Below are 13,008 nucleotides of genomic sequence, written 5' to 3'. Positions count from 1 at the left end.
TTATGGTTTTTCTCAGACTCGGCTAGAGAGCCTATCTCACAAAGTATCACCGACCAGAGAATCCCAAATAAGACATATTCAATAAATCATAATACAATCATCATGGCAGCATAATAATAACAGAATAAATAACAAACAAATAAAATTAACACACAATACATCAACTGAACTAAGTTAGGCTTCACTCTCTTTTGCTTGGAGCTAATCCCCAGCAGAGTCGCCATCTGTCGCATCTCGAAAAATACGATTCCTCGCGATGGTCGCGGAAAAAATTAATGTTCGAACAGAGTCGCCATCTGTCGCATCTCGAAAAATACGATTCCCCGCGATGGTCGCGGAAAAAAATAATGTTCGAACAGAGTCGCCACCGAACTTTATTTATCCCAATGAAGGTGTCATACCCCGATTTTGGTCCTGAATTTTTTATGTTTTTTATTTTTGTTTAGCATGCTTGGCCTAACCTTACTTTGGTTTTATATGAGGATTGGTCTTGATCCAAAGTCATGGTGTTGTTCATGTGATTGTTAATGCACATATGGTCTTGGTCATCCGAACAACCAACCTTCTTGTGTCACAAGCCAATTGCCAATCATGCCACTTGATTCATGAATATCCCTTTCAAATCCTAATCTTATACCATCAGTTCATGGCCTTGTTAACACATACTACCAGTTAAGTCATGTTCTTTTCAAAGTCAAGCATTCAAGTCATAAAATAAACCAATTGCAAAACAAATTTCAAACCATTTCAATTCATTTCACATCATTCTAAACCATCACATTTGATTCTACTTAAAAAAAGGTACAAGTCTTGACAATTTTGACCAATTGTTGACTTTGGTCAACAGTTGACTTTTTGGTCAACATTGACCAAAGTCAATCCAAAATCCAAAAGCCCAAAATTTTCACCACAATCATCAATCATTTGTCCATTTACAAGAAAAATGCAAATAAAATTGAATTTTAACCAATTGTTGACTTTGGTCAACAGTTGACTTTTTGGTCAACTTTGACCAAAGTCAACCCTATGCCATTGGTCATCCCTAATCACTAAATGGCTGGCCATAACTCTCATTCCATTATCCATTTCCATATGCTCTTTGATTTAACCATGTGGACTTGTTTCTTCATGCTTGGTTATGCCTTGAACCTTTGGAATCTTGCTTTTCCAATTAACCATCCTACTGCATTTACCCTGCTGCACCAACTTGTTGCAAAGCCAAATCAACAAAAACACCATCTCTATCAGCTTCACAAACACAAATTGGAGTCGCGCTGAACTCGCTTCGTCGTTAAAAAACGCTACCCTGAAATCACCGCCGGAGTTTACCGTCTACCTCCATAAACAGTGAGAAACTCGTCCAGATCAAGATGTCTCGAAGATATGATAGTCGTACAACAATCTTCTCTCCTGAAGGACGTCTTTACCAAGTGGAGTATGCAATAGAGGCTATTGGAAATGCTGGTACTGCCATTGGAATCTTGTCAAAAGATGGGGTTGTTCTGGTTGGCGAAAAGAAGGTGACATCCAAGCTTCTGCAAACCTCAACTTCAACTGAGAAAATGTACAAGATTGATGATCACGTTGCATGTGCTGTTGCTGGGATTATGTCTGATGCAAACATCCTAATCAATACTGCTAGGATCCAAGCACAGCGTTACTCATTTGCTTACCAAGAGCCAATGCCTGTTGAACAGTTGGTTCAATCTCTTTGTGATACCAAACAGGGTTACACACAATTTGGTGGTCTCCGTCCGTTTGGAGTCTCTTTCCTGTTTGCAGGATGGGACAAAAATTTTGGCTTTCAGCTTTACATGAGTGATCCTAGTGGAAATTATGGCGGTTGGAAAGCCGGTGCTATTGGTGCCAACAACCAGACAGCACAATCAATTCTAAAACAGGACTCAAAAGAAAAAAGAACACACCAGACCTTACCAAGATAAATTGTTTCCTAATTGGCACTAGGGAATTGCCTCTTCCGGTTGCACAACCATATCAAATACTTCCTACTGCAGCAGATGACAGAACACCATCCTCAAAATTGTTCAAGTTAAAATCACCATGTATTCCTGTATCAGACTTGCAGGTACCACCTGTGCAAGTTCCACGATGTCCAATAATACCATTGCTAGTTATTGCTCCTTGGTTAAATAATTCAACATGTTAATCACACCAAATATAGCCAGTAACCGCTTGGGCGTAAACCAAGAAGTTGCAAGAGTCATGGTAGGGACGTGGGTGGTTGGCTACCAAGCTGCTTAGTGATGATTGCCATGTCAGAGATGCGCATATCACCGTCATCATATCCTCTTCCATAGAAATCCTTTGAAGCCACATCAAGAGTTGATAGACTAGAGGCAGCAGATGAATAATTGTTTGATGGATTCAAGTGATCTGAAATCCATAACCGTGGAAACCGTTCTACTGCTACAAGAAAAGATAAATGATGAAGATGATACGCCGGCATATCCGACTCTTTAATTCTATCTAAAGTGATAAGGTGTATTATAGGGAGAAAATTGAGAAACTTGCTTCCTCCCTCAAGTTTCCATTAAAGAAGTTGTTTGTTGTGATGGATCCACAAGATCAAGTCACAGCAATGCCTATATGTATGGATTCTTCAAGAACAAGAGGATTGTGCTTTATGACACATTAGTTCAACAGTGCAAAAACGATGAGGAAATTGTTGCTGTTATTGCCCATGAGCTTGGACACCGGAAGCTCAACCATACTGTGTTCACCTTCATTGCCATGCAGATTCTTACACTCTTGCAATTTGGAGGATACACAATAGTGCGGAATTCAACTGATCTGTTCCAAAGTTTTGGGTTTGATTCACAGCCAGTTCTCATTGGACTCATCCTCACCGATCCGGAACCCCTGTGACAACCAAAGTTGCAAAATAATTACCAAGCAGTAAAATTTTAAAGAATATCCCAATTTGGCATCCAGACAAAACAATGAAGAAGAAAGAGTGAGTTCAGAATACCGTTTTCGGTTTTAGCATTAAACAAGCCCATCCAAACTGAGAACATCAAAGAGGATTTTACAGAGATACGCTTTGTAGCGGTGTATTCGTCGCTATATGATTTATTGATTAAACCATAAGCAAAGCATACAATGAATTCGAGTCGCCACCGCACTTTTATTTATCCAAAGGACTGGCTAAAAAGCGAACAAAAGCCTAAGAAGTTTTACGCGTAGAAAACTAATAAAAAGATCAGAGAGTCTGGGTAAGGGGTAAATTACGCAATGGGAAGGTGTTAGGCACCCACTACGTCCTAGGTACTCCTAGGGAGCCCTTTTCACACTTGTTGTATAAAATTGTTATTTGTTATGAAATATTTATTGTGCAAACATGATTGGGATGATGAGAAAAGAATATACAATTTTTATTGTTTTTGTGTTCGAACGGATGAACCCGTTGCCTACGTACCTTCCATCAAAGGTAAGGATCAAAACGCCGTAGTTCGGCTAAAAGATTTCCAAAAGGTTTGTGAGTTCAATTTTAAACAATAGCACTTGAGGCTTTTCATTATCAATGGGAGAAAACTCGACCAAGACCAACATCCACCATGCGAGGATAGCTTCGACGTACTAGAGGGGTTAACCCTGTTTTCAGTACGGAAGTCTTATAGTCGACTCACTAAGGATAGGGTGAGGTTTACATCAACCACAATGATAATTGAAACCTATGGCTAATGCATGAAAACTTAGCAGGAATGGACAAAGCCAAAACAATTGAATGGGTGAAGTTAATTGATTATGATTATTCATGAAAGCAGGGTCAAAGTATGATTAAGATTGATTCAAAGAAGTATTATGAAAGGGAGTTTGAAAAAGTCAAGGACTTGGGTCCAGGTTTTTGATTTGAAAACATGAAGATGTTTGCACAATATCTATCTCAAGTTTGAAAGTAATGTGTGAAAAGGTTTAGGACATAATGGGGATGAATGGATGAAAATGGATTGTAAAACTTCCTAGGAGGTTCACTTCTTGAAATCATATTGAAGATGACTCAAGTGTGTCCTTTGGAATAGGCAATGAGCAATAGCAAAATAAACAAACAAGTGATACCGGATGCCACTCAATGGTCTTACTCCAATCTCACAAACAAAAGCGAATAGCGGATACCAATAGATGGATTTACACCAATCTCCTAAACAAAGAAACAAGGATGTCGGAAGCCAATAGCTGGACTTATTCCAATCTCCTAAAACAAAACTAAACTTGGATACCGGATGCCAATCTGTCTGGGCTTATACCAATATCCAACATATGATCATAGGAAAGCAAAGGCCAACTTGCAGGGACTTACAATTGCATCCTCACATAAAACAAATGCAAATGCATCAAGCAAAGAGAAGACGAGTGGCCAATGAGATGGTCTTATACTCACTTCCATATCATAGGAACAATGGCCAAAGGATGGTCTTACAATTGTCCTCAATGGGCAAACAACAAAGATATGTCACAAAGACAAATGAAATGATCATGCACTAATGAGCAATTAATGATGATAAATGCACAAAGCATACAAGTAAACATGTGCATATAAAGTGAGCAATCAGTCAATTAAAGTCATTCAGCACACACTATAACCAAACAATCAGGCTCATACAAAAGGTTAGGCATTGAAGCCAACTGGAATAGGGTTAATGGTGCTCTTAACCTTGCCATTGAGGGGCTAAGGTGAAGCAGATGAAAAGATATGAGGGGTGTGCCTCATTGCTCTTATCCCTGGCCAGGGAGAGCATTTGAATATCAAAAGGTGTGGGAGTTCAGAAAGATGGAACTCTCTCCACAAGTTATTGACTCGATAGATCTTGGGTTTTTACTCACTATGCATCAACACATGTGGTGTGAGCAAGATGAGTGACTCACAGAATAGTAGGAGATAGGCTACATATCTCTTTTGTCTACCAATTGCCTTACTTGAAGGACTTTTCCTGCTTGGGACAAATGTAAACACACACAAGCATTGCCTCTTAAGGAGGACTTCAGACAGTTGCCTGGCCAAGTAACAGGCCAGGTCTTCCAGACTACATGGAGATAAGGAATTATACCTCAATGAAAATTGCTATTAAGCAAAGCAAAGTAAGTTCTTAAAGAACTAAGCAACTAAGGGTACCTGAAACCAGTCAAACAGAATCAGTACACAACTCAAAGTCAAGCCAAAATAAGATAGGGATCAACAGTCAACACAATCAGTTAAATGTGCAATGCACAAGGCTCAAGGCATGTGAGCCAATCAACCTACAAAACAAACAAGTTAGTCATGATAATCAATCAAGCTCAATCAATTTGTATTGATCTCTTTGGGTATTTGTTGCTTAACCTGAAACAACAAACTTAAACATGAGCAACATGACCACTAGGACAAGCCTAGGGTCAAAAAGAGATAAGAAAGTCAAAACAGCAAGTGACAAGTGTCCAAAATCAAGTTCAAACAATCAAGAAACAAACTCAATTGGTTTCATGTTCATATCAATCATCATCATCATTTCATAAGCAAATTAGGTCAAAGCATGGCATATAGAAGCTCATAGAAGTCAACAGAATGATTTAGCTCAAAACCAATCTCAAACATCTCAAAAAATTCTCAAATAATTCATGATCAAACATCATCCATAACATGATAAGCATATCAAATTTCAGCTCATTTGGATCAAGGGAAGTTGGTCAATGAAAATCAGAAAGGCAAGGCAAGTTCAAGCATGCTCAAAGAAGTCAACCAAACATGCACCAACTTCAATAAATCATAAATCAGTGACAACATATGAGAAATGAATGGGACTAAAACCATGACAAAGCTTAATATGTCTACTAACCACATGTCAAATTTCATGTTCATCCAATTAAGTATGAGAATTTCACAAATCAAATGAGAACATGTGTCACAAAAAGTCAACATATGACCAAACAGGGGAGAAAATCCCAAACAAATAGGAAATGCCATAAATAATTCCAGAAAAATTCACATGTAAACTAGACATCCACAAGTATGTTCATGCAAATATTCAGATCAGTTTGAGTTCAATAGGCATGGCAATTAAAATCATGAAGTTGGACATCAATGGTGTGACACAAATTGTCACACCCTAATTCAAAAAATCATAACTCCACAACCAGCAATGATAAATTCACAAACTCTACACCAAAATCACCATGAACATGTCTAGTTTAAGCACAAAAAGGTTCAGCCTCATTGGATAATGTATCATCATTTCACAATCAATTTGGCAAGACATACATAAAATGGACACATATGACAAACCCTAGCACAATTTAAAATCCATTCATGCAAAAAATCTGGAAAATTCATGATAAGAAACTAGATATCAAGAGGAGTATTTTGCAAAAAGTCCCATGAAATTTGGATAAAAAATGATTGACTTATGATTTTTGGAAGTTTGGTGTATCAAATGAAATAAAATTGCAAAAATAAAATGAATTAATGATTTAAATAACGACCGGTGGCAATTTCGTAAATAAGGGATCCCTTAAGTGAAACGCACCGTTTCACTTAAGGAGGTGGCAAGCTCTAATTCGTGCATGGCGATGAAACAGTGAGTACATGCAGCGAAAAAATTCCAGCGAGCAAAACGATTTTCTGGGTTTGTGGAATTAGGGTTTCATTACTGTTCATCATCATCATCAAATCGTGAAAAAAATTTCTCCCAGAAATGGAAAGTAAGCATACCAATCGAATCAGCAGACAACATACATCAACATTCCAACAACCATTTTCATTAAATCGAGCTATCATGAGAGAACTAAGCAAAAACATATTTGACTGTCAAGCTTTAAATCAATGTAACTCTCAAAATATTCCACCACTTTTAATGATTCAAAGCTCATTGTGACCAGCAAAGCAAGATCTATCTAAAGCATGGCACGATTTTAAGAATAATGAGATTCGAAACCTTACCAAATTTGGAGCACAGTGATGATTTGCTGGTTGTTTGGTTGTATATGCTCGAAACAGATGCTCCTGGTGGTTCCAAATGATGAATGAACAAAGAATTTTAGCTCAGCAATGTTGGGTTTTGCTCAAATCGAAGATTGCCATGGATGGAGCTTTAAAGTAACAGTCACGATTCCTTGCTTTCAGTGGTTGTTTCAGGCTTGCAATGAGCTCAAAAATGATGGTGAAGGATGAAGCAACCAACACAAGCTCGAGTTCTTTGAGGTTTTACCAAGAAAAGTTCAAGTAAGCAAAATGAGGATTTGAGAGAAAAATGAGTTTTGGTCTGTTTTGGTGAAAGTGTGCTAGGGTTTCTTCTGCAGAAAATGAAGAATATATATGCTGTTTAATGTTGCTAAGTTTGGTTAGTGAATGGTTAATCCAAATTAGCTCAAAAGGAGTGTTTTTGGTTAATTGATGAATTTCACTCAAAATTGCATGGACATGGCTACAGCTGCGAATTGGGCCTTGGCAACACATCCCAAATGAGTTTTCTGAACAATTCCAATTGGTAGAAATTGTTGGAATTGGTTATTTTGAAAGTCAACTTTTTCACCTCACTTAATTTAATTCAAACCACTTTAAAAATGCTATTTTTCTTGGTTGAGTTTTGGTAAAATGTGATGAAAGATTTGGATAGAGAACATCAAATAGGACTTGTAGCAAAAAACCCCACCCAATTTGGCCAAATGGTTTGGAAGTTATGGCCTTTTGAAGTTCAAATATTTTTGAGAATGATTTGATCATAACTTGCCAACCATAAATGAGAAATGAGTGTTCTTGGACTTTTTGGAAATGGGAGAACAAGATCTTCAACTTTCATGTTGGGAAAAAATTCATTTGAAGCTTGTATGATGATGTAATGTTGAGGAGAAGAAGTTTCCATTTTTGGCAAATTCCAATTACAGGTCAACTTTCTATTTTTGGAAATTTCTTGTCTGACTTTATTTTCTTCACTGTGGATGTTTGACATGTTATATGAGGCTTATATGGACATGAATGAGACCTCTCAGACCAATTCCCACCATCAAACCACTGATTAAATGCACAGTTGACCAAGGTTGACTTCAGTTGACTTTGCTAGGGTTTTGCTTGACTGAACCATGTTCTGATGAATTCCAAGCCCCTAACACTTGATATCTTGATCCAACATGATGTCACAACTCATATGAACTCTTGATGAATGATCATGGTGCCCAAATTCTGCAAGAATGGCCACCATCTATTGCTCAATGGCTGATTTGACTGTTTGACTGTTGATTGCTTCATCTGCAAGTAACATGGTTAGATGACAATATTTTTGTACTTTTGGTTGATAAACAGATGAAAAGCAATGATATATAAATGCAATACATGCTTGGTGATCAAGAACCACACTCACAAGGTACCCACCCACTAGGAGGGAAGCTAGGGCATGCAATGATCCTTGAGGCCATGATATGATATGATATGGGCCATGAGGGATCTTGGGGACAAAATTGGGGTCTTACAGATGCCCCTATTTAAGGTCATTCTAGCCGGAGAAGTGAAGTTTAGAAATCTTCATCTTGACGCGGTAGAATGGGCTTAAATAACAGTAATGAGACAAATTTTGGTCCCTAAGAGACCTCATGATGCAAATGTATGCATGCAAAAGACACAAATTCTGTGGGGAATATGGTTCACACAGAAGAAAGACGATCCATCGGAGTAATACACTCACCAGGAACAGAGACTCTAACAAGACTCTTATTGGGGGGTAGTAAAAGAAAAAGAAATGCGTGAGCAGGACACGACTTCAAGTTGGGGAAAAACAGAAATCAGACTGGAGACCTCACTGGGGAGTGAAGGACTCACACTAGGAAAAGAAAATTCCAAAGGAGAATAAATCCATTGGAGAGACACAAGCTGACTCCTGGGGAGAAGCAACAGAAAAACTTCACTGAGGAAGCACCAAAGGATGAGGTGTTACCGGTATAAGGGCAACAAACTCAGGAAGAATGAATATCTAAGACCGGTATAAGGGTGAGAGATATCAATCAACCACACATCTGAGAAAGACCTGAAAAAGGTACATAAACTCAGGAAAATCTGACTCCGCAAGGGACCAAAGTCAAAATAGGGAGCAGAAAGGAAGGAACACCAAGGATACCGGGTTGTAGGTATGTAACAGGTGACCGACCAAAGACGTGAATTGGTGTGTGTTCCAAAACACTCATCATCCTGAAGAGAGCGAAAGCAAACTTGTTTATAGGATGGATATTTGATTCTATAAAGAATGCAGATCTTACTCAGTTGGGGAAGCAAACAAAGTGTTCGACAAAAGAGTGCATGAGATATATTATCTATAGCCGTCAAAACGTAGATAATGTACTCGCATGGAAAATTATCCTGAACCGGGTTGTAGGTTGTTTATAGGATAAGATCCGAAATCGTGAATTGGTTTGTGTTCCAAAACACTCATCATCCTGAAGAAAGCTAGAACAACAGACTTGTTTATAGGATGGATATTCGATTCCACAAGGAATACGAATCTTACTCTGCGGAGAAAACAATCAAAAGATTGACCCAAGAGTGAACGAGATATAATATCCATTGCCGTCAGAACGTGGATAGAATACTTACATGGAAGATTATCCTGAACCGGGTTGTAGGTTGTTTATAGGATAAAATTCGAAGACGTGAATTGGTTTGTGTTCCAAAACACTCATCATCCTGAAGAAAGCTAGAACAACAGACTTGTTTATAGGATGGATATTCGATTCCACAAGGAGTACGAATCTTACTCGACTGGGGAAGATCAACAAAGGACTCCAACCAAAGAGCGCATGAGACATATTGTTCATTACCGGCAAACCGTGAATAATATACTCGAAAGGAAGAGACACCAGAGATACCGAAGTATATAATAGGTGACTAACCAAAAAGAGAGACAATCGATACCAAGCATACGGGTAAACGAAAGACAATCTCAAAGGATAAATTGCAAGCATCCGGCAATTATCCGACAACAAAGAAATATTCGATTCCGCAAAGGGAAAAAGCGAATCTTACTCGACCGGGGAAACACGAAAGGCTTCGACTGAAGAGTACATGAGATATATTATTCATAGCCGTCAAAACGTGAATAATAACCTCGCATGGAAGATTATCCTTAACCGGGTTGTAGGTTGTTTATAGGATAAAATCCGAAAAGAAAGGCATCGGGATACCAAACTAGGTATATAATGATGACCAATCAAAGGGAGCAACAGACATTACCAACAAGAGGGCAAATGAAAGAAGACTCGCTGGGAATGCATTGATGGAAATCAATGATCCGGGGAACATAATCACTGACAAAGGTGAAAGGACCCGCTGGGGATAAAATTGCTAGCATACGGCAATTATCCACAAAAGACTTGCTAGGGATATAAGTGCTTATCTGAGCAACTTATCCAAGCGAAAGGAGGATCAACATCAAGTATTGAATGAAGATGACCACAAAGAGGGGATTGTCATCGGTTGGGATGAACAACAAAATTAACTCTGCAAGTGGAGAAAACAGGGTTTATGACTACCGGTTCGTAGGTAGAAAAACCGTAAAGATAGGACTTACGACTGCTGGTTTGTAGGCAGAAGGCCAAACTCCGGTGGGGATAACCATAAAATTAGGGTTTACATCTACCGAATACGGGGTAGAAAACCAACAATTCCGCGTGGGGATAGAACAAATCACAAATCCGCACGGGAAACCAAAATAGGGCTTATAACAAACCACAAACTGCTGGAGAGCAGGAAAATAGGATTTACAACTACCGACTGTTAGGTAGAAAACAAAACTATTCCGCTGGGGGAACAACCCACTGGGAAGCACAAGACTTTTGACAAATAGCCAGTTCGGGAATAATCCGAAAAGACAGACTGAATCAAGACATGTCCTAATGAGGATGCAACTCAAATAGGAAAATCCGTCCCAATATATGTGTTGGGAGGAAACGGAAGAAACCGTCATCCACGAGGATATATCTCAGTGGGGAACTGCAGAAGGACAGACAACAGACACTTTCTGCTTATGGGGTTGACTCTATATGGAGAGATTTTAACACCCGACATCTGCTAGGGGAGATCTATTAGGGATCTGCATCACCCGTTGCAGGAGACACAACAATCAAAAGATATATGGCAAACAATGCAACATGAATATCTGAATGTTTATGAATATGCATGAATATGCATGATTTTATGTTTAATGAATGCTGACAAAACAGACAATTCTAACACAAACAGGTCCAGGAATCAAACGCCCGGTATTATACTTCCAGGGGAAAACCAACTAGAGAGCCAATCTGCGGAGATCTATATGCTGAGAAGCAAAGATCTGCGGGTACTGCTGAGGAAGCAGAGAATCAGAGATATCAGGAAACCAAATCTCCGAGTGACGGATCAGCAAACAAACCGATCAGGGCACAGAAAGTCACAACAGGCAAAACAGCCACCAAGACGAATCTGTTAGGGAACAAGAGAAATCCCAAGATATCTGCAGGGGATCCCAGTGTCAACTGAGAAACAAAAGGTGCATTGCACAAGCACGAACTGCTGTAGAAGCAACTCCACATAACTCCGCTGGGGAACAACCCACTGAGGGAGAATGTATCACACAAGTAGATTCTGCAACAAGCCACTCTACTTGGGGAGAATTCACAAAGCAAACTGATCGCAACAAGTAGATTCTGCAATATAAGCCACTCTACTGGGGATCACAAGCAGTCAGGAAATCAATCCGTTCTCTGAATGCTAGAGCCATCGTCCGACCATACTGGGGATTGAGGAGTATCCAACAGGCGAAACTGCCACAACAAACGTTCTGCAGACTATGCTGAGGAAAAGATGGTTGAAATACGGGATGTCAACCCAATCAACCACTGAATAAGAAAATAAATCCTGCTCTGCTGAGGAGAACAAACACTCTGATAGAGAGAGATCAACAACTCTACAGACGACTTCGCCGAGGAAAAGGTAAAGTACCGGGTATCAAACCGCCGACTTACCGAGTCTTTTAAAAGGAAAACGACCGTGCTGAGGAAACAGACAACTCTGCTGGCACCTGCACTGGGGAGAGTGACAACAACTCTGCTTGCGAATGTGCTGAGGAGACAAATAAAGTCTGGGGATGTTGACCCACTGGAGAAAGTGACGGGGCACCAAGATGACAAACCATCAATCGCCGAATCTTCTACAAGAAGAGCACCCATGCTGGGGAAAACTGCTGCTGGAGAAAACGAAGTCTTCAACAACACTCTGCTTGGGGAACAACCCCATCAACAAGATCTTGAAGAAAGAAGATACAACCAAACCAGGAATATGAACCAAATGTCTTACCTGTTGGAAATCTTGCCACCCTCGGGAGAGCACTGAGATATTCTTGAGTATCCTTTCAATATTGTGAATGTTCACTTTGTTTAAAACAAAAAATTTTGAAAAAATTATTTGTTTAAAACAATGACGTTTTATCAATTTAAAACATGCAAAACATTTGTTGAATTGAAACAAATAAGAGTGCAAATAATTGGATAAAAAGCTCAAATTGATTTGATGGAATGGTAGCCTGCAAATGGCAAGACTCCATAGATCTGTACAAATTTGAAATCAGTGATATATATTGGAAGAGGGCTACATTGAACATAATGATCCTTTCTCTACCAATTTGAATCTCGATGTATTCGAAGCTTCGGTTGACGACGAATCGAGAATCTTCTGACGAAATGACGACTGGTGAACAGAAAGTCTTGTCAGGATGCAGTTACTTGCCGAATCCCTAATTTTTGCCTAGATTGCCCCAGAGTGAGGTACTCAATCTAGCGGGATGCAAATATTCTCTTTTTTTTTCAAGTCTCTAATTTTTGCCTGGATTACCCTTGCGGGTTCTCCACCGAGACGCTCATTTTTGCCTAAGCCGCCCTTCCGGGTTTTCAACTTAGCGAGCCATTCTGTTTTTCATTTGCATATACTTTTTTTCTAGGCAAAGTATCTCTTGACTGCATCTGAATTCACAGGACGAGTGAAATCCTCCCCATCCATTG

The 13,008-nt window shown here is 39.3% G+C and overlaps 1 protein-coding gene across 1 annotated transcript; it reads left to right on the top strand.

Annotated features, from left to right (window-relative positions):
- Positions 1–1,220: 1,220 nt before the first annotated feature.
- LOC127079342 (proteasome subunit alpha type-4-like) lies at positions 1,221–1,943 on the top strand. Its single transcript, XM_051019739.1, has one exon. The coding sequence runs from the start codon at positions 1,371–1,373 to the stop codon at positions 1,941–1,943; it is 573 nt and encodes a 190-aa protein (XP_050875696.1). The 5' UTR covers positions 1,221–1,370.
- The last annotated feature ends 11,065 nt before the right edge of the window (positions 1,944–13,008 follow it).

Source organism: Lathyrus oleraceus, chromosome 5 (assembly GCF_024323335.1).
Source record: "Lathyrus oleraceus cultivar Zhongwan6 chromosome 5, CAAS_Psat_ZW6_1.0, whole genome shotgun sequence".
NCBI classification, from domain to species: Eukaryota; Viridiplantae; Streptophyta; class Magnoliopsida; order Fabales; family Fabaceae; genus Lathyrus; species Lathyrus oleraceus.
The sequence above is the reverse complement of the archived record's forward strand: the minus strand, read 5'-3'. Positions and strand labels throughout refer to the sequence as shown.